The sequence below is a fragment of the Alosa sapidissima genome, chromosome 19, assembly GCF_018492685.1.
Source record: "Alosa sapidissima isolate fAloSap1 chromosome 19, fAloSap1.pri, whole genome shotgun sequence".
NCBI classification, from domain to species: domain Eukaryota; kingdom Metazoa; phylum Chordata; class Actinopteri; order Clupeiformes; family Clupeidae; genus Alosa; species Alosa sapidissima.
In genome coordinates, this window is record NC_055975.1 from 10,503,496 (window position 1) to 10,526,328 (window position 22,833).

At 40.2% G+C, this 22,833-nt stretch overlaps 1 protein-coding gene across 2 annotated transcripts in view; it reads right to left on the bottom strand.

The window, feature by feature from the left end:
* The window catches only part of tgfb3 (transforming growth factor, beta 3), a 30,531-nt gene that overhangs the window by 3,006 nt on the left and 4,692 nt on the right, over window positions 1-22,833 (bottom strand). The window contains exons 2-6 of one of the 2 annotated variants that reach the window (XM_042071722.1): window positions 14,668-14,828; window positions 11,519-11,648; window positions 7,301-7,408; window positions 3,074-3,245; window positions 438-591 (exon numbers count right to left, since the gene is read on the bottom strand). In XM_042071722.1, the coding sequence (XP_041927656.1) occupies window positions 438-591; window positions 3,074-3,245; window positions 7,301-7,408; window positions 11,519-11,648; window positions 14,668-14,828 (725 nt within the window). The remainder of the gene's footprint in view (window positions 1-437; window positions 592-3,073; window positions 3,246-7,300; window positions 7,409-11,518; window positions 11,649-14,667; window positions 14,829-22,833) is intronic. The other variant, XM_042071723.1, reaches the window with a different exon arrangement.

Here is a 22,833-nt window from a genome sequence, read left to right on the forward strand (position 1 = left end):
GAATATGTACAGTATAATTTTCTTTCAGTATAGTTTTCAATGGTACATTTCTTATTCCATATGGTCTTTGTACCACAGACATGGGTATCTGTATACATGGCTTCTTCAACCCCCCTAAAAATCATTACCATTTTCACAATTATATAAAAAAAAACTTCCAAATTATGATTTGCTTTTTATCGTAAATACTTTGAAGGCAAATTATGACATGTCTCTAATAATATATATTTAAAACACAACTTATTTTGCCTGTAGAGGTAGGCCTTTACTATTGTATTAGTGTTCACAATGAAAACAAAGACTGAGATATACAAATTATAATATGTTATAACGGTATATATATGGTTATAACTTACAAGGGGCTTAAATAGTTTTGCAAGCCACTTTATCTAGGTGTTATCTTCTATCTTTTGTGTTCATGTCCTCGCACTACTTACTGAACTGTGTGTGGTGTCAGCACTGCGGAGGTAAGGACAAGGTCCTGAGCAGAAGTTTGCATAGTAGCCTTTGGGTTCATGGATCCAACGCCAACCTAGGTCCTGACGGAAATCTATATAGAGCTCCCTCACACAACAGTTTTCTTCATAATTACTGTGGATGAAAGAGAAGGGAGTGGTTACTTTTATTTACGCAATACAGAGGAAAAACACCATGAAATCAACTCATGATTTCTTCTGTCTTCTGTTTTTAACATTTAAAGTTTCAAGTATTTTTAGCTATTTTATTTATATGCAGAATGTAAAGATGTCTTTTGAATGGAGAGTATCCCCTCCAAATATCTGCCTGGATAAGATTTATTTAGGATGTCTATATTACCGTAAATTAGACACATTCAGCTTTCATACGGCGTTAACTTAACCATCCTTTTAACCTTTGGATGCTCAGCAGCTCTATAGCTGGGCGTTTGATTATTTCTCTTTCTATTGGGCTCAGAGGTTTGGAGCTCTAAGACATTGCAAGCCTTAAAGGAGAATTCTGGCTATTTTTCCCATAGATCTCCGTTTCTCAAGGTCACCAAGTACTGTCGGTGTACTGTACTGTACTGTACCTAGCTCGAGGTTACACTCTGGGGAGCATGAACAAGCCCCCAGAGTGTAGCACTGTAGCTGCCTGACGACTCTCAGCAACTCAAGCTAGGTAGAACCGACGGTACTCGGTGACCAGACCTGGCTGGAATTCTCCTTTAATGCTCAATTCAGATTTTTTTGCGCAAATCTATTTGTGTGTGTGTGTGGCTGCTCACATTAATCTGTTAAAATGTGCCCAATATCAGACTCTGACTCCAGTGTGGACCGAGCAGCACAGCTATCTTGTGGTCTCCCTGTTTTGTTTGCTTGTCAGCCAGTTTTGGATGCATGTATGATTGTAACAGAGACATTCTAATGAGGACACACAGCACTCAAGGAATCCTCAATAGAAATGTATGGGGTTAGTTTGTAACGGCAATATGGCAGTTGTCCACACATATTCCACCCCTTCCTCTAATGTAAGTAAGCAACCTTTTTTGGTCCTTTTTAGCATTATTTTAGCGATTTGGGGAGAGATATTTATTTGCTCAATTCAGATTTTAACACAAATTTGCCTGCTGTACTTTTTTATGTCCTATGAAGAAAGACACTTCCCGTGGTTCACATGCCCTTGCTAGCAGCAGTTTTCTAAGGGCCTCTGGAAGGTCAAGACCTGCTCTGAAACCTATAGCAACAGGCTTCATTCATGTTGTTGAAACCTGTAGCAGGAGGCCTTGTTCTTTTTGTTAAAACCTGTAACAGTAATCCTCGTTCTTTATTGTCGCTGTTTTTTCCCAAACTTGTACCGGACTGTGGTGTTCTCTACTCCCTGCTCTCTCCCTATAGCTGGTCCTTACTCTGGAAAAGCTGAATGTGGTGACACAATGATGGTGTGTCTGTAAAACAGACAGAAGAATGCTGCATTGTGACATGTAAGCCAGTTGACACTGCCAGCAGATCTCTGAGAGGACGTTTGAAAAGGGGTCAGCGAGAGCACACGCCCGCCAACACATGGCCGACATCCCAAAGGTGATGCCGACATGCTTTGACTGAAAGGGAACCTATAAATAGCCCCGACCCTGTTAACCACTGATGCTTAATATGTTGTAGTGAGAAGTTTCTTATAGCTACAACCTACAGTAAGTAAAGCTGTGCTTTTGCCATCAAAGATTCTAGTACAGAGCTCTGTTCTAGAATCTTTGTTTGCCATATTAAGTGAAAACCCAAATGAAAGAGTAAGGAAAAAATATATACCAGTATATACTGTATTTAAGCTATTCTACCAGACATGCATTAAAGCGCTGATGTGTTGGCCTTTTAGGATGACTGCATTTGAGACAAAAAAATGGATCCTTTAAATGATCATTTACATAGTATTTATATTTACTGAAAGTACTGTACTTGTATATCACAATGGTTCAACACAGGACAATGCATTGGATTTGATTGATTTGGTAGTAATGGTGTTTATTTTATCTTCATCCCATTGGTCATATTTGTGAGGGTGTCCAAACTGGTGAAGGGGACTGGATATGTAGCGGAGGGTTTGTGTTAGCTTCTGTAGGAACATGAAGAGAAAGGGCAGGGCACAGAACACTGCACATCTCACACTTTGTTATCTGGACACAGGGTGTCCGAGGGTTTCCATGGTCACACTTTGTTATCTGGACACAGGGTGTCCAAGGGTTTCCATGGTCATTGTAGCCAAGCCGTTACTCTGGAGTTTGTTTGTACTTTGCTTTACAACTGCACTGCAGGAATGATCACTTGCAGAACTGCTCTTGAGGAACTACAAAAGTGCCCATTCCTGCAGTGCAAAAGCTAAAAGGTTTTGTGGCAGGGAAAGGTTCTTGGAGTAGTAATTAAAAGGCCCTAAATGGTCCTGTCTCACTAATTAATGTTCAGCTATATTTGCTGATACATATCTAGAGACTCAAATTTGCTCTCTTCAGATCCCATTGGATTGATCAAAGTTTCCATGCCCCAGCCCAATACAGAACTGTGAGCCAGTGGGCGGACTGTGGTATGTCTCTAAATGTGTGTTAACTAGAAGCTGAGCATCTCACTTGAAGCAGTAGTTCGTGTCCAGCGCCCGCTTGCGTCTCCGTGGTGATGCCTGAGCATCCAGCCTATGGGGTGGAAGCATCATAAGGATGAGGTGAGGCAGGGACTGCTCTTTCTGCTTCTTCAGATGCCCCAGGTCCCAGCGGATATTCTCGTCATAGTCCCCCTCTGCTCCTGCCAAGAGACAGAACTGACGCATCACTGCTTTACTATCACTCATACTGGTGGACCATTCAACCTGCCCACCAACAAATCAAGTTTGAAAAGAAAGTTAGTAAATCTGTCTCACCAAGTCCAGTTCAAATGTGAGAGAATATTTGTTCCCATAAGAAAGGCCTATGCAGCCTTCTGCTCAGGATGAGTTTTCTTCTGTTCTCATAACCGGCATAGTCTGTCTGCCTCTTCACCCCCTCCATGTTTGGATACTCTCTACTACTATCCACTAGCCACTTTCTATAACTGTCTTTCTGCCTCACTGTTTGCGTGCTATATTAGCACATTAGCACATATGCATAACCCCTCCCTCCATGCCATTGCCGAACTGTGGCCACCAGGGCTCGAAATTAACGATGTCCTGACGTCCCGGGGACCATAAAAAATGCCTCCGGGACACAACAGAATGATGTCTGGGACAACTCTGGGACAGTAGAAAAATAGCAAAGCAAATTTCAAAATAGGTACTTTTTTCCTAAACTGTTGACATGGGAATCTAAACATATCTTTCTTGTCTAATTAAAATTATACAAAATTTGACCTGGCAGCTGGCAAAAGCAGCGTTAGCCAGCTGATCTAAAGAAGCGGTTTTATACACGCAGCCTTACAACACTGTTTACTGCTCTTCGAATCACTGTAGGCTACAATGTCATTTTTGGTACAATATAAGATATCCAAATGGGATGGGTGCTTGCGTTTCCTTAGGAATCTGCCGTCTTGGTTTTGTATAAAAATAAATATTAAGTGACACATATGCCGACACAAACATAGGGCACGGGCGGTAGGCCTAATGGGTCACTTTCCGATATAGCCTAGAGGTTAACTTACCTAACTAGCAGGTAGGTAGGCTAGGAAATGGCATTTGTTTTCATGACATTGCGAACATTTTTGACTGATAGAGTAGGCCTATGGTTACACTGGTGTTCTAAAAAAAACGAGATGACAGTCCTCTGACTAAAACGCTGCGTGTTCTCTGTCAGTGACAGACGAAACGTGACATGGGCGAATTGGTGACGTTTCGTCTGTCACTATGTGGATACTGTTTTTAGAATTGATTTAGATTAGGTGTTAGTTAGTATAATTTGTATTTTAGTATATTTAGTATATTCTTTATCTTCTACTGTCCTTAGTTGTGTTTTTATATTATATACTTTTAATTAATTTTTCTGCTGTTAGTGAATGTGTGTGTGTTGTCTGTATGCTACTGAGACCTTGAATTTCCCCTGGGGATCAATAAAGTATCTATCTATCTATCTAACCAATATGACAGACTTAAATATACTAGCGGCCATATTGTAGTCAGATTGTACACCAATCCAAAATCTGAAAGGTGTAACAATCTTATCCCATCCTTATCTCCTCCTAAACCCCATATGAATTTACATCTCCCATTTAATAGTCCCAGATGCCTGTGATGGCAATGTATGGTATAGCAATATCTCAGGAATAGACAGATGAGAAAGAAACTGAACACTTAGTTTGCAAAATATGTGCTTATTACTGATTATTGAGACCTGAATATGTGGTATTCAGTGTGAAGCGTGCCTAAATCAGTTCTTAAAGACAAAATCATCCCATTTTTCATATATCCAAGAGGAAAGTGTGTTTAGATTCTTAAACCACATAGGCATGAAAATAAAGGTTTTGGGACAGAAATACGTTTCACTTTGACAGAAGTCTCAAGGAGGTTGATTACACAAAGAGCACAAACCACAAATAGGGCACAAACACTCCTTTTTTCTACCCCTTCTTCACACTGACAAACATGGCATAGAAGTCTAATGCTATGTTGAGCCTAGTGGCTTAAAAGCGATTTACTTTGACACAACGAAATGACCAGTGACCATGACGTAACAAAATGACCAGTGACCATGACGTAACGAAATGACCAGTGACCATGACGTGAAATGAAAAACTCCTTTCTGAAGACTTTGTTTAAGTCATTTCTTTCAGTGTGCGAACTACTCCTCTCACTCTCTTCAACTCTTGGTTCAAACGCACCTGGCTAGACTCTAGAGTCTAGATCATCTGAGCGCAACAATACTCCCCTGCACAGTGACATGACGTAAAATGACCAGTGACTGCTCACAACAGGCTCCAGCTACTTCTACCTAAAGTGGCTCCCTTTGCCAATAAAACAGCTCTTAGTCTCCTATATCATCTAATAAACTCGGAGAATACACAGCAGGGGATCTGAGGCCATTCCCCTTTGCACAATCTGTCCAGATTGACCATATGCCTAGGTCCTCTTTTGGCCATTCTCCCCTCTTGCTTACCCCACTGGTTTTACGAAGTTCAGATCAGAGGACAGAGATGACCATGGCAGGAGCTTGATTTGATTTTGTGTTCAGTAAGCCATGTGTTGATCTGGACATATGGTTTGGATCACTGACCTGCTGGGAGATTTTTTAGTGTCTTGGCAGAGGCAGCCAGATCTCAATTTAAAATGTCCAAGCTCATGATACCATGAGGTTCCCAGGCCTTTTGAAGGAAAAACCTCTCTTCACAGACGTTCATAGTAATAGTATATAATATAAACCCCTCTTCACAGACGCTCATAGTAATAGTATATAATAAAAAAAACCTCTTCACAGATGCTCATAGTAATAGTATATAATATAAACCCCTCTTCACAGACGTTCATAGTAATAGTAGTAGTTTTAGTACTAAGTCTATATCAAACCCCTCTTCACAGACATTCATAGTAATAGTAGTAGTTTTAGTACTAAGTCCATATAAAACATTTAGTGGTTAAAGTGCAGTTTCCAAGTATAAGTATAGAGGATTGACTGAGTATCTTGTTTGCCCATTTGTTTATATTGTGTGTTTATATTTTCAGTAAAGTAAGACTAAACGTGAAATATAGGGCCTATAAAAAGTATTCACCCCCCGTGGATATTTCCAGTTTTACTGCTTTTATAAATGGAATATTGATTTGGCTTTTTTTACAATAATTTACAAAAATCTCCCCTTTAATGTCAAAGTAAAAGCAGAAGTAATGTTAATTCATTAAAAATATATAATGCAAAATAAGCGATGTGTTTCTGCTTAATTTTTGTAGGTTGTGTCAGCCTATACCCAAGATAAACTTTTCCTTTAAAAGAAACAAGACTATCAACAAAATGTAGGAAACATGTCTACAACATGTCCACATCTTGGCGCCATATGCTGAACGTTTGTAAACACAATACGGTCAATCCATGCCAGCTGACCTTGGGTTTAGCAGGTCAAATTGTGTGAATTTCATTAGAAACTTTTCAGGAAAAACTTAACAGTGTGGAAAACCATTCAATTCATATTAAAACTGTACTCCAGATATTGTGCAAACAATGAATGACCAGAACTGACTCATCTCCTGAACTCATATCTTACCGACTTCTGTACCTCAATTTGCTCTCCTGGCGGCTCTCCTCTTGGTCTGCTCAACCACTCTGCTGCCCATGATGGCTAAAACAGTACTTCTCCCCCTCGGGAAGTGTCACCACTAGATACCAGTGCCCTTCTTTCATTTCATGCCGAGTGTGTGAGGATCTGCAGCAGCCATGCATTCCTCTTACAGTTCAGCGAAAATCACTTGCATAGATGGCTGTCCTGAGGGCCCCCAACGCTAAGTAAGATAACAGACCACGCAGGCTCTCATAATCTCACTTGCTGTTACTGTAGCTCTGCATTTTACTTTTGAAATCTCAGCTTCCCAGGAAACCAGCTTCATACTGCTCCCAAATAGCTACACATTTCTTAATCATTAAACAATTTCAGTTGAATTGGCATGTACTATACAGTAACATTTGGTCAAGAAATGGTTTGTTTCACACAGGGAAAATAAGAAGTAAAGCTAGTTACCAAGACCTTTGCAAGATGTAACAAGTAAATTGTATTTTACACTTTGCAACTTAAATATAAACACAACTTGCTTTCCTTGAAATTACAGGATTATGCGATTTGAATAATTAATCGTAGAGATACTTAACCTCTCTTTTGTACATTTTCTTTAAAAAAAAAAAAAAAAACCTTACCTTTAAACTTGACATCTAGCACTTCGTTGACGTTTTCAGTAATGTCACCATTGGGGTTGAAGGTGTGGCATGGGCAGTGCACACTGATCTCCAGACCCAGGTTAGAGTCTGTGGAAAGTTCAGTTGAAAGTTGAAGGTCAAACACATGGTCTGGAAAAGAGCTAAGGCACAATTAAGAGATCTGCTGTGATGCAGAACATGCCTAGTATTGTTATTGGCAATTCCCTGACTCATATTCTCAACTAATATACTGCTATATGTTACCTGCTACAGAAAAACCCAGCACAAGTCACAACTTTTGACATATCATATAGGCAATTGAAGCCTGAACACTGATGAGCATGCACAACCTTCTTATTTGTTCGATTCTATCATACATGTGTTGTTTAAAGCCCAAACTATTGACAGTGAAATGGTAAAAAGATGGTAAGATGGTGAAATGATAAAAAAATATTGACCTAAATTAGGAGAAAGAGTTTTTTTTTTTTACATAGAGGCAATGAAAGTTACACAAATCAAGTCATGTACTAGACATCATCCAAGGATGTACATTATATCCCAGTTACCATATTTGGTTGTAAACAAACTTGTCACCCTATTTTATTGAATATACAGTACATATTGAAATATGAAAAAAAATATGATTTGTTAAATTAGATTACATGAACATTATTAATCAAACAAAGGGAAATTCAAATCTGACAGCAGCATACCATCAACGAGAAACTGCAAATATATAGCCAGTGAACATTAAGAGTGAAATAAATAACTCATGACCTGAGACAGAACTGCCTTGACTGATTTTTTCATATTTATCCAACATAAATAATGACAATGACTAGAAACTGACAATGGAAATGCAAGTAAGTGTCAGGAGTTCAAGACTACACAGATATGTCCAGACCAAGAGACAACTGATAAGGAATAATCATGCAATGGAGAGAGTCTTCATCCCCACCCGAGAGGAGAGCGTTGGCTGCTGGCTGACCATGCTATCAGGGGATCCGCAGGCCACAAGATTGATGCTGGATTGATGAGAATATCTTGCTTTGAATTGTTCCTGACAGAGTTGAAATCTTAGTGATAAAAAAGACCAACTTGGAGATAAAGTTTGTAAACAGATGTTTACAAAGATAACTAGAAGTAGGTGGACTGGACCGATGTTCAAGACATGGTCAGGAAATGTTGGGGCCACTATACCACTTCAGAATCCTTCATGTGTTGTCACGTCACACATCTGATTTTATTCCACAACCATGAGAGACAAGGCTACTGTCAACAAGACAAGCTGGCAGCCATCAGAGAGGTTGGGCCAAGCGGGTCCAGTGCCTGCCATTGATCTATAACCCAAGGCCAGACATCACAGTGGATGAGCGCCTGGTCTGTTTTAGGGAACCCTGCCCATTCAAACAGTACATGCCAAAGCAATCTGTCTAAATATAGAATAAAGATATTGGCAGCATGTGATACAAGGACAAGTTATGCCTGGAACATGCAGGTTTATACTGGGAAACCTGCTGACGGTGCTCCCGGGTGGTCTTGGAAATGACTGCGGGTCTTCAGGGGCACAACATGACGTGAAAATTTCTTCACCTCATATGCCCTTGGTCAGGAGCTGATCTTAAAAAAAAAAGACCATGGTGGGGACAGCCAGAAAGAACAAGCCTGAGTTGCCTCCTGCCTTATTCACTATAAAGGATAGGGATCGTTTTTCCTCAATTCAGATTTTTTTTATGCGTTTTGGCCTTTCGTCCACACAAAGAAAAAAAAAAAGTTTTCCATCACTAAAAACTGTTTAAAAACTCTGGCTTTTCTTTAAAATGTTGTCAGGTCTCAGATTCACCAATATTACCATCTGTTTAATTGCAAGTTCTTGACACCCTTCAACGGCTGCTTTTGCGTATCAGTGTGGATGGAATTATTTTGCAATACAAACACCTTCAGGGACGTACTACAGACAGATGCTAGCACCCATGGGTTTTAGCCACCTTGCTAGCATGCCTGCCTCCCAATCTGGTGCTGCAAGTTTATGGGTTAGAGTCTTGAGGCTGAACCGTGCAATCAAAACACAACACAGGTTACATTCTTGCTGTAACCTGTATGGGAGTGTGAGGTTTAGGGAAGTAAGTGTAGCTGTAGCCAGCTGGTATGGTAGCTTTGCAGTTTGTACGTAAACCTCCCTTACGACACCTTAAGAGATAGTGCTAGCGGCAGATGCTCCCATTGGGTTCAGCTGTCTTGCTAGCACGCCCACCTCCCAGTACGAGGTGCTGAAAGTTTGCAGATTCAAGCCTAGGCAAGGTGCAGTGCTGTGCCGCAAAGTGAAAACATTGCACAGGTTAAACTTGCATGTCTCAAACTTTCAGATATTAAAGGAGAATTCCGGTGTGATATTGACCTAAAGTGTGTTGAAACATGATACCGAGTGTGAACGTATGTCTCATAGCTCATCTCGGCTTGTCCCCTGCACTCCAAAATCTGGCGCTAGTTAGCCGATGCTACCATCTGTTTTACACCATTTACGAGGCTCAAAGTAGCTCCAGACTTCATTGGTAGACTTACGAGGGCCCTGACATTTAAAACGAGACGTTGAGAACTGAAAAAGCAGTGGTAGTTTATTTACAAGACGATTTATACAGACAGTACCTTCAGGAAGTTTACCGTTCGCCGCCATCTTGAATTTAGTCACGATAAGTCGAGCAACGAGTATGAATGAACAGGTATGATTAGGGATCAGATTCCAAAAATAATTCCTTGGAAATGCATGGATTCCAAATGCTGCTACTGGAATTCTCCTTTAAGTGTGAAAGACACTAACCAGGTAGCCTACAATGCCAGAAATGTAGGCTACTTCAGTTAACAAGGCTACTATTACCTCATAGCGTTATCATGATAGCTAGCCTGTACTAAGCTTACTTTAGCTAATGCTGCACAGAGGAGTCCAGGGCATTGTGTGAAAAAATGCTGCAAAGCGTTCCCAAGTTGTCAGGACTCAGACAGGGACAGGTGCAGATCAATGTGTGTGTTACAGTGAAATATGTTTATTTGGAAAAAAATACAATCTAGCAGGCAAGATTGACAATCCAGTACAAGGGCAGAGACAGCAACCAGAAGAGCAGTCAGGAACAGGCAGACAACCCAGAACATGTGAGGCCAAGGCCGTAGTTGGAGATAACAGACTGAAGTCAAAACCTTAGAAGGCAGGTAGAAATTGCTTACTTACTTTCTTACAAAATCAGGTCATACAGAGCTCACAATAAACTGGGACGACCTGACAAATTAAACTAAAAAAGGTCAGGTTTTAAATACACACGGTAATCCAACATTAATGAGAAACAGAAACAACATAGAATATGGCGGGAAAAATCACTGCCAGGAAGTAGACCAAAAAAGGTGATGGGCGGAGTTCAGGGCACATGACACAAACAGCACATGGTGTGAAAAACAAAAACAAACCCAGAACTGTCAAAACACTGGCAGGCAGGGGGAGACAAAACCATAAGTCAAAGTGACAGTACAGACACAAGCTACCCGCAACTCTGTAGGGTAAGCTCAACCATGGCTCGGGTTCCACTTCGAACCTGCCCTTGCAAGTTTGTGACGCTTTGGATAAAAAAACAGTGTAGCTAAATACCTCAACTCCCAAATCGGTGAATGTGATTTACATTTACTCCTACAGTTGGTTCTTGACCAGATCAAGTCAGTGTTCATTTGTCTCATCACTCTCTGAATATAAAAAACACACTCCATCATGTTGTGTATTCCAAGGAGACAATTTTTTAAAATATTTAAAATTACAGAATGTAAAATTACAGAAATCAAACTAAATAATGTATCCTTGAATCTGGAGTGCATTTTGTTGTGTGGACAGTCTCTCATGTTATCTTACTCCTCCAGAAAAGCAAAACATTCCACCGATACTGTGCCAAAGAAAATGTGAGTATTGTACATCTCACATATTTGACATATCACATGGCCAAATGTCTAGACTCAAAAACAATCACACATAGGCATTGTATTTTCAGAGGTTTAGTCATTTTGGTTTTCATCCAGGGATTTTTACCCCTCCCCCCTTTCATCCTCCTCTCTTCACTCTGCCCCATATCCTCCCATGCATACTTCCCCTTCTTCATACAGCATATAGACCAGCACTGAATACAGAGAGTACAGAAAGAAACTTTAGTGACATCAGGGTATTAAGCATTGCTTTACACTCACCTCTGTTTGTAAGCCATTCCCTCACTGTTTCAGTAACATCAAAAGAAACCCACTCTGGAGCCCCCTTGGTCAACACATTCTTGCCCCCAATATAGCGCTGCTTGGCAATGTGGTCGTCCTGCCGAAGGATCTGCAAATGGGATGAAGATGGAGCTGACAAGAATGCAGCAGGACACAGTACCATCATCAGCTACATGGGTCTGTTCAATGTGAGGTAGGATGCTATATTGTTGACAGACAAATACCATTTCTTAGTGTAGGTGTTTTTCTTGCTTTGATGGTTTGATGTGATAAGGCATTCATGCTGTGTATTGTGAGAGTGAATGAGATATACACAAGAGTTCAACAACAACACAAATTCCTATTGAGTGTTAACGTCCCTTCATTGCCAACAAGAACTGTGGATATTCTCCCATCCGTCAGTACATAGGGCTGTTAATGTTTTTACAGCTGGCCTTCTCTCCTCTGATCGAACATTGTTTTTATTTGCCACCCTAGATATATTCCAGAGTGTTCTCTCTAGCTGCTCATAGCACTCCAAGGAAAATGACTCAGTGAACCCTTGGTAATGATATTCCTGGAATACTGTTTGTCAGTTAGCTGTTGCAAACAAAGGATTGTTATAACAGTGGAGGCACAGATAACCACAATGCACAAGGACACGGGTCATCAGTTGTACAGAGGGGTTTGGAAGTTAAACGATCGGAGTGGTAAAACAGCAATTATCACCAAAAGAAAATACCGTCGCGCAGAAGGAAATACACACACAGCCCCAGACATCATTCCCACCAGAGATGTCTGAGCTAGACACTAAAGGATGCACTCAGCCAAAATGCTCTCGTCTCTCATGGAAAAAGTGACTGTGGGTTTGTGTGTGCGTGTGTGTATGTGCACGTGCACGGGGGGGGGGGGGGGGGGGGGGGGGGGGGGGGGCTGTGGGGGTGAGACAACATGCATACTTGGGTATATTATATATCTTTGTAGAGTGCTGCATATTGCTCATTTGTGTAATAATTGGTTACCAGCATAGTAGTAACAATAAAAAAAATCTTAAAAGCCCTATGAGTTTCCTTCTTTGTATTGCTGCTCATTTGACCAAGCTTATAAGGCTGTCTCATCATTGCATTCATTTGATGAGGTGGTCATCTGACCTTCACAAGGTTGTGAATTCAATGCCAGGTGATGCCACCATTTTGCCCCTGAGCAAGGCCCTAACCCCAGCTGCTCCATGAGGTCTGTTCCATACCTAGTTTACTATACGTATGGCTGTATGATCACTGTATGTAAGTTCACTGTATAATCTAGTCCCAGCCATTTTTTTGAGTCAGCCGAATAGCAGATTCTAGATAGATAGATAGATAGATAGATAGATACTTTATTGATCCCCAAGGGGAAATTCAAGGTCTCAGTAGCATACAGACATGACACACACATTCACTAACAGCAGAAAAAAGTAATTACAAAGTATATAATATAAAAACACAACTAAGCAATAAGGACAGTAGAAGATAAAGAATATACTAAAAATAAAAAAATAAAATACAAATTATACTAAATAACACAAAGTCTAAATCAAGTCTAAAAACAGTATCCACATAGTGGGTGATTAATCATGAGGCACTTGCAATGACTGAGGCAGGGACTGAGCCTGTGATTCTCTGTGGATAGTACGGTAAGATGTTCTGTGTGAGTGTCATGGTGATGGTGCAAATGAAAATTCTGTAGCAAATGTCAGCAAATATATGAAGTCCAATGGCATAATGAAAAGATATATAAAAGTCAAGAAATAGATACAAGATAAATGTAATATTTACATATACACAATGTGAATAAATATGCCTATGCAGTAGCAGATGTGAAGATGTGCCTTCCCTCCCCTCTGTTGTGTGGTAAAGTGAGCGCATTGTATGTCGTGTGTCCCAGTCCTCATTCAGTATGTCTATAGACTGTGGATAGGACCAGCCTACTGGAGAAGAGGCCATTGTTGGGATAAATCTTATCAGCTGCTCAGTCACTGCATGAAAAGTGCTATTTTCACTAAATGACAAAGTAAATTACTTCAGCTAACTGCCGAAACCTTCCAAAAATGGACAGTTTGGGTTGGCTTAGCCATTGACCCCCAAGGTCTCCAGTCCATTAGTTCTAGCGGAAGCTATCACATGTAAACAAAAAGAAAAACGCTGTGAGAGTGTCAGCTATACAAAAGCAAATCAGGGCAGAGGGGGATGTGGACTAATCAGTGGACAGGTGTGCATGTGACATCTTTTTTCTAAAAGGTAATATGTTTAACTCCTGCACCTTGCTCTATTCAGGTCAAGAGCCTTGGTATAATATTAGACAGTACACCCTCCTTTCAACAATGTTTCTTGCAGTACCTTTTTCCACCTACAGAACATACAGAACCTACAGAACATTGCAAGACTCTGCTCAGCCATCAGTCAGCACCTGCAGCCCCACTCAGCAGTCCTGGTCAGCGCTTATGTTGCATCCCACATTGGCTACTGCAACTCCATCCTGTCTGGAATCCCAAATAAGCTACTCCACCAGCTCCAATTAATCCAAAACTCTGCAGGAAGGGTCCTCACACGCTTCAAATCCACAAGCCATATAGCACCTGTACTCATCCAGCTTCCTTGGTTTCAACTATAGGCTCTCCTCCTCACATGTAAAGTCCCTCTTTACTCAGAAAACCAGACATGAACCTCAACAACATGGGTAAAATGGCATTGCTCATAAGCTCTGGAATTCACTTTGCCATCACATCAGGCATTGTAAATCCATTGCGGACTTCAAAAGTCATCTCTTTCGGCTAGTATATTCATTGTAACATGATTGCTTATTACTGTATTAATTATAAATATTATATCATGTTTATATAATGTAAATGTATCTATATTTGTACAGTACATCTACAAAGTGGGTTAATGCTACAATACAAGGACCCTTATGCCAAGATTCTTTTGGTTTTCATTAATCTGTCCAGATAGGTGATTTTAAATAAAATGTATTATTATTTATTATTATTAAATGTTGTATCCATAACCATGTTTAAACTATCAGCTGCCTCTGTGAAGACACTCAGAAGTCAAGCAGACCAAATATTTGTGCTATCGCACCAACCTTAAGTGGTGAAGGAGGTATTAGCTTACCTGGTACAACTCGATGCGCTGTTCATTTTTCTTAGCACTAGAGTTGGGCACCCGCAATGCACGGAACTCCGCACGGAACAAGTTGGTAGAGTTTTTCTCCATCACGGACACATTGAATCTGAAAACCTTGGAGGTGATTCCCTTGCAGGAGGGAATGTCATCTGTAATATAAGAATACATTCAAGGTCACGTTTATCTTGCACATGCACATGCAGATGTGCCACATTGGATGTGCTGCACACTCTCACCAACAAAAATGAAGCATGAAATGATGTGTCTGCATATTCAACTTCTAGAAATGATAAATCATCATAAATTGGGTGAATACAGAAAATTGTCAACTTTTACAAGACTCATCATGATTGAGAATATAACTGAAAGTACTGAGAGTTGAGAGTACTGAGACTCAGGTAGTGAGAGTTGATGTCATACAGCAAGGGGGACTTAAAGGTGCTTATGCTTATGGAGGCCCACAGCTGCATAGGGACCCAATGAAATTCCAGTCAGACATTAACATTAAAACTTCAATTTATTCTCCATATGCTCTTGATTTGCAATTGCTGTATTCCGACAGGGACAAAAACATTTACTTCTCAGTTTTACTCTGTGTGAAGACTCAAATCGGAAAGAGACTACCAATGGCCTAATCTAAGGCTCTGCATGGTAAATAAGATAAGTAAACTTTATTGACCATGCAGTAATGTAAGGCATTACGAATACAATTTCAGTAATATTTTACTCGGTACAATTCTCAGTAACTGAAGTTACTTTGCTTTTTAATCCAAAATTGAGAAATGCTCAATTGGCACCAGAGAAGATTATCCAAGAATTAAAAAAAGTCATCTATGCTGGTCCTGGAATTTGATTTCCTTGTTTAGATGACTGTAGAAAGGGAATTTGAGTTACTGAAATTGTATTGGTAATGTCTTACATTACTGCATTACAGCAAAAAGCAATGCATTACTGTAATGACATTACTTTTTTAATGCATTACTCCCAACACTGCTGTTAACACCGGCCTCGAAATGACAATCAGCACTCAATGCAGCTGTTCTACACGCAGTGTGTTCAAGCCATAGTTCTACCATAACCACATGGTTACTTATACTACTAATGTGACCGCAAAAATGAGCTACAACAGCTAAAAGGAAGCAGTTGAAAGCTAGTGATTAGACTGCTGCTAATTATGACAACTGATGAACTGTAAAAACACTGATCTGTGTCAGTTGGTGTAACACTGACTATATATTTTCGCAAGGATTATGCATAGGAATGTTTAAAAAAAAGAGGCACCTGGACAAAAACGATGCTGTCCTAGTTAAAAGAGCTTAAGTCACAAAATCAAAACCAAATGTCTAATACAGTTCTGCTGAGGTTGGCTGACTGGATCGGGCCTGCACATGCCAGCCTAGGCTCATCCAAACATTCTGTGGCACAAGAGCTCCCATCATTTTCCTTTCTGCTGTTGTTGTGGGCAAACTGGTAAAGTATTGCACAGCACTGCATTTCGACTACATGTTAAAATACTTGGAATCTATTATAATTTTGACAATTGTGTCAGTATGATGTAATGGCAGATGCCACATGTAATCAAAATGTAAGAATATATGGTGCGCCGATCAATGCCAAGAGGAATGCCATTACCCCATGACCATATAGGTTATTATAACACTGATACCATGCTACACTTCAATATCCTACTTTGTATACAGAAGTTTAACATTCTTGTCCCCTGAAGAGACTTGTTTGTCAAACTACTTTCCACAGTTTTTTTTAATTACACTGTAATGGCTCAGGTCCTGTCATTAGTGGAAGACTACTTCTTGCCAAGCTACCGAAAGGAACTGGTGTTAAATTTGGTCTGTCACATAAGCTTAACATGAAAATAGCAAGGGTTACATGATGGCACTGTTACTATTCATGAAAAGTATAAAATAAAAATGTCTTATGAAACCCTTGTGAGCATCATATATGTTTATAATGTGGTTGAGAGTTCAAATTAAAATGCTACCAAATACTTCCTATAGTCAGATGTGATGCTTAAATGCTGTACCTTAGCAACAGTGTAATTAAAGCTACAAAGTGGGTTAATGCTACAATACAAGGACCCTTATGCCAAGATTCTTTTGGTTTTCATTAAATATTTACATTGTGAGCCATACAAACTATTTTTGAATAATTTCAAAACTGACAAACAAACAAAATAAAAGATATGACCATTTCAATGTCTAAAAACCTGACTTTCTTATTAAAGGTGTTGCCAATCAAATATAGCAGGTCATTTCATGCTTTTAATATAATTTACCCCATACTTCAGTAAAGCTTAATTTGTTTTATTTAAATATGACTGTATTTTTATTTGATCAAAGAAAGTGCAGAGGCTGTTTTAACAAGCTGAATAGAAACATTCATTTGCAATCAAGTCACCCGTGTTTTATTATACGTCCCCACACTATAAATAAGGTCACAGCAGTTTCACTTCAGAGTTGACTTCCAAGCTTACACTTACATTCCTTTATAGAAAATGCTTGTGACAAATCAGAGCAGTAATGCCCTTTTACACTTCTTTACCTTCAACTATTAGCTATTAGTTATCTTCATAGACGCTTCATAGGAACATACTATAGTCACTAAACCTCCCGCCGTTGAATATACCTTCCTGTTCTATTCATGCTTTAACTTGAGACTTCTTTGTCTTTTATTCCGTCCTTCCTTCTTTCTCCTTGGCCATGCTGAATGTAGAGCGCCTCATTTTCAGCAGAGATTTGAAATTCTGATCAAGTCTTTGGTTTCCTTTTTGGATGACCTAATTTTTCCTATTGCAATGGTTTTAAGATGGAGTTCAGATTATGGCTTATTTTTGCCAAGGCTTTAGTCTATGTAATTTGTTCCATGGCTGTGAGAGTTGAGGATTGCTAGAATAATTGGAGTGAAATTCAGGGGCCCATTTACAGTCCTCCACCCATTACAAGATTTAGGTAGTAAGCCAGTTGGACAATGCTGACATCAGCTGGAACATGACCTGAACCTTTTATTCTCACCACTAATAAAAGAGCATGAGCTGATAGAATAAAGCATCAACCACAGAGCATATTCTTGACAAACAGACTGAATAAGAGGGCATTGACTAGGAAGCACCTATGGCTATATTTCAAGTAAGGTCTCCAAGAATAAACGCATCCCTATAAAAGTATGCTCAAATATGATATCCTTTGTCCATGTGCAACCAATCAGATGGGCAAGCTAGGTTGTCTAATGTTTTAAGATGGTCATCTAACAGATAAGACATACCACTTTGTCATAGTTTTTATTAATTAGTGACTGGTAACTACCACACTCCTCTGCCATGTCCAAAACAGCAAGTTTAAGTCCAGATGCGCTTCCCTCACGTTATTAGTGCTATGACATGGACCGGGAGGGTAAAATGTAAATCAGGTTTGTAGGCTAAGTATACATATACTGCATTTATGCCATCCGTGACTGGCAACCCTTCAGTTACAAGCCCGAAACCTTAACCAGTAGGCCACGGCTGCCGGAGTGAGGTTTGTGGGGTCTGAAGGTGACAAAAAAGACGAGTATCTGCTCTCGGAGGGACATCCCACATTGAGTTAAAGTTTATAGCCATGTGATTAATGAAAATGCAACAAGTGACAGTCATATTAAATAGACGGCTAATTAATAAACACTCTGTCTAATGTGCAAAGTGGGTAACAACAATAGACACTTTAAACAATAGATATGTGGGGTGGGTGGGATGTGTTCTAATCATTGTAGTGTGTGTAAGGTAAGTTTAACTGTATTTGTGATTGGAATGTGTGTGTGTGTGTGTGTGTGTGTGTGTGTGGAAGTGCTGATGACAATTCAGCATCCTGATGTCTTATGGATAGAAGTTGCCCCTGAATCTACTTATGCACCTGCCAGAAGGCAAGAGTAAAAAAACTGTGGCTGGGATGCCCCAAGTCAGAGAGGATCTGCTTTGCCTTCCTCCTGCAGCACAGAACTATAGAGGGTCTGGATGGTTGGAAGCTCAGTCCTTGAGATGCACGGTGTTGATCGATGTAGAGCTTTGCGGTCAGGGGCGGTGCAGTTGCCATAGCAGGCAGTGATGCTGCCAGTCAGTGGTACACCGAAGCACAGTGCGCATATCAAACCATGGACTGCAGCCACCAAAGGAATAAGAGCCACTGTTTCACTGTGTTTGTGACCACATCTATGTAGTGTGATGAGCTCATATGATGTAAAACCCTGAGAATCTAAAGCAGCTGACTCTCGCCACTTCCTTACACTCTGCAGTCTCCCTGTGGTCCACGATCAGCTCCTTACTGGTTGTGCTGACGTTGAGCAGCATGTTGTTGTCCAGGAAACCACGATGTTATGGTTGTCAACTCTGCTCTGTCGGCATACTCCTCTCCGTCCGCCGTACAGCCGATTGCGGTGGTGTGAAACCTTAATGATAGTGTGGGAGCTGTGTGCGGCGCGGCAGTCGCGAGGGAACAGTGTGTACAACAAGCGGCTGACCACACGTCCCTGGGGTGCACCAGTGTTATGTGCTACGGTGGATGAGGTGATATTGCCTGTCTACCAGTCAGGACATCTAGGATCCAGCTGCACAGCGAGGAACTGATGTTAAAGTCATTAGTTTCATGATGAGCCTGGATGGCACCATGGTATTTTAAAGCAGAGCTGTGGACAATGAATAGCAACGCAATTTAGGTGTTTTTCAGATCCAGGTGAGAGAGCAGTGTTCAGCACAAATGCTACTGTATCATCTGTGACCCTGCGGTGGTCTGTAGGAAACACTGGACTGGATCTAATGTGGCAGGTAGGGAGGATGGAATATGACATTTGACAAACTGCTCAAAGCACTTCATGACTACAGAGGCGTCTGCACTTGATGTCAACTAAGGCCGTTAATAATGACTGGTCTGCAGTAAGGCCGTTAATAATGACTGGTCTGCAATAAGGCCGTTAATAATGACTTGTCTACAGTAAGGCCGTTAATAATGACTGGTCTGCAATAAGGCCGTTAATAATGACTTTTCTGCTGTAAGGCCGTTAATAATGACTGGTCTGCAGTCATTGACGGCCAACTCAGACAGCTCAGTTGTATGCACTGATGGAGCTGCTTCTCATTGACTTTCAATGGCTTAACTTAACAGCATGCCCTTCTGAACTCAATTGTGGTTGCATTGCTGGTGGTAAAAAGTTTAGAAAAGGTCAACTTTTCAAGCAGCAGTGCTTCTCAATTTCAACCAACATGGCGGATTGGGTTCAGTAGATGGTCCGAGATGGTAATGTTTGCAGATAAATCTATTTTGTTATGCTTAGGTTTTAGGCCGTTAGGCTTTTTAGCCTATGATTTTTTTGTGCTTTTTTATACTTCGATTTTTTTTTAAAGTTAGCAAAAAATAGAAACTGTACAGTCTGAAAACGCACGCCAAAAACATGTCCGACTGAGCACACTATCGAATGTTAGGAAGTTACCAAGCAAACTACTCCCATAGCCAGTGAACAATGGTGACTGTTGGTTGAATGGTCAATCTCACTATAACATCTCTCACACCCCCGAACATCGGCCAAACCCATTGCCAAGTATTAACGCAAATTAAACCGTGTGACTGGGTCGTTGTAGGCAACTTCTTAGGGACTGACATGATGGTGGTCCTCTTAAAACTTGACAACAGACAACTAGCAAACGTCGACTGAATGGACATTTGGTGAACCGGAAGACTAACAAGCTGGACTGGACACTTGACTTGTGAACATTTTCGCTACAGGAATGGAGCATTCAGTGTATGTGAAAGGAGGAGGAAGAGGACCGCATTCTATGCTGCACAAGTGCTGGAAGGACCTTTCCCTGTCTACTATACTCAAAGGCAGATATTTGTTTTTTGTAATGGACTACTGCCATGGTTTTGGGAGGTTTTCCCCATGCAGGCACCATGCAACCATGCTGAGTGACGCAATGAAACCATCGAAATTGCATTGACAATTAGAATGAAAAGCTTTCCATTAGTAAAGCAATCCTCTAATGTGCATGTTGTCATTGAAAAATGGGTTTTTTTTGTTAGTTTTTTTTTACTGAAAACACTGCCTACCGTATTGTGTGTTATACAAATTAAAGCCCCAAGTGTTTATAAGCCTGTTGCTTGCAACTTAGGCTGTTACAAATGATAAATGGCAAGCCATAACTGGCTTGTATTTTAAGTCTAAATACTATTAACTAGCAAACTGAGTTGGAACTTGGAACTTGAATGTTTCTTTGCAACTTCCCATGGTCTACTTCATGTCTGTAATACAACAATCATTTTCCATCACTTCGCAAAGCTCTATGACATCATTACATCTTGACTGGAGATTGACTTAGGCAAAGCATCAGCATTAGAAATATAACTCTTCCCTCCACTCATTTTCAACAGGAAAATACTGCATTTAAGAAAATGAACCAGTCTCATGAACAAATCAAAAGCTGTACAAGCCCATTAAACAACACGGACCCGTGAGTGCTGCTATGGAGACAAACAGCGCAAAATAATAATAATAATAATTATTATTATTATTTTTATTATTATTAACAATAAAACTTGTATAGGACAATATGTTTTGTGCAATTACACAATAATGACTTTGGCCTGGGTTACACTGAAAGCGCAACTGAAGTGGAACGTACGCAGTTTGCAAGTGCCGTGGAAAAATAGAAATAAAAGACGGGTCTATTTTTTAAATGTGTGTGGTATATACGTCGTCTGGTGCGGCCAGTTTAATTGATTATAGTGGATGCTAACTGATTAAGCATTCACTTTGCGAACGTAACACTTCAGTTGCGCATCCGGTGTAGCCCGGCCATTAGTCTCCAGTTATTTTTAAGTGCTATCAGAGAATGTCTAATAGGAAGAGAAGTGGCACTGTCTGGTTACTTCCGGTTTCTGGACTGGTTGCAGTTCCTTCCCAGATTCCACTTGAGGGCGCTCACAGGCGAGTGCAGAATGCATGGAGGTCTATGGAGCTTTACCCCTCAATATCCACTTTTCTCTGGATATAATTTTTTGAGTAGTAATTTGAATGTTGCATTCGATAAGAGAGGCAAAGAAAATACACACTGTTGATTATTATATTTTTTAAAGTCATGTAATTCATCTAAAAAGCCTTTCAAATACGTCAATGGCGTCATTCATTAGCACAATGCTAGCATGTTATGGGCAACAAAGACCAAACCTGTAAGAAATGAAAAGGACATAAGTACTTGTTCATTCAACTTTAGATCTAAAATCTATATTGAACTTGCATAAACTCCAATAAAATCTACGAATCTTCCACGACAAGCAGGTGAAAGAGATAAATTTAGCCGTCTAGCTCCATAGACCCCCATTCAACCTGCGATCACCCCCAGTGGAATTCTAATGGAACTGCAACCAATTTCGATACAATGGGGCTTAATAGGAAGTGCCAAGGCTCTCCGTAGACGGGCTCTGGTGCTATCTTGAAATAATGACACAGAATCTCTTCAGAGGAACAATGTGTCTGCTTACCTTCAAACTCACTTTCTGTTTAATTTGATAGCAGGTCTAGGTCTCCTTTCTGCCTTCACCATTTTTTACCCTCAAATAAAAAAGACTTATGTTAGACACGTTGAAAATAACTATGTAATATATAATATTGACGCTTGAATCCCTTCTGCAAAAAGCGAATTTCCCTATGGAAGTGGAATATTGGACGAATTAGCTTAGCTCTAGCAAGGTTTAATGGTAGTGCCATTTCTTTATATTTTTGTGTTCAACGAGGAAATGTGAAGACAATGAAACATTACCTAACATTAGTCTGACTTTATGACAAAAATGACTCACACTCATCCCTGTTACATTTATTCTACATGACGGAATTAGCACTCAGCAGGAGGTAATTTCAGGGAGTGTGCTCATACACAATCACAGATCGAAGCGTAGGCCTACCAATTCATAGTCAGGATTGTGTATCTTGCTATCATACATTATGCTATTTAGCTAAGCATAATGTATGATAGCAAGATACACAATCAATTTCCACCTCAAATCTGTTTTTAACTCTTGTTTAGGAATACTAGCAAGTAGCAACCCGCCTCACGTTTCATGGACATATGTGTCTATGCTGCCTTACATGCCTTTTGTAAAACATTAACAGAAAACCTAA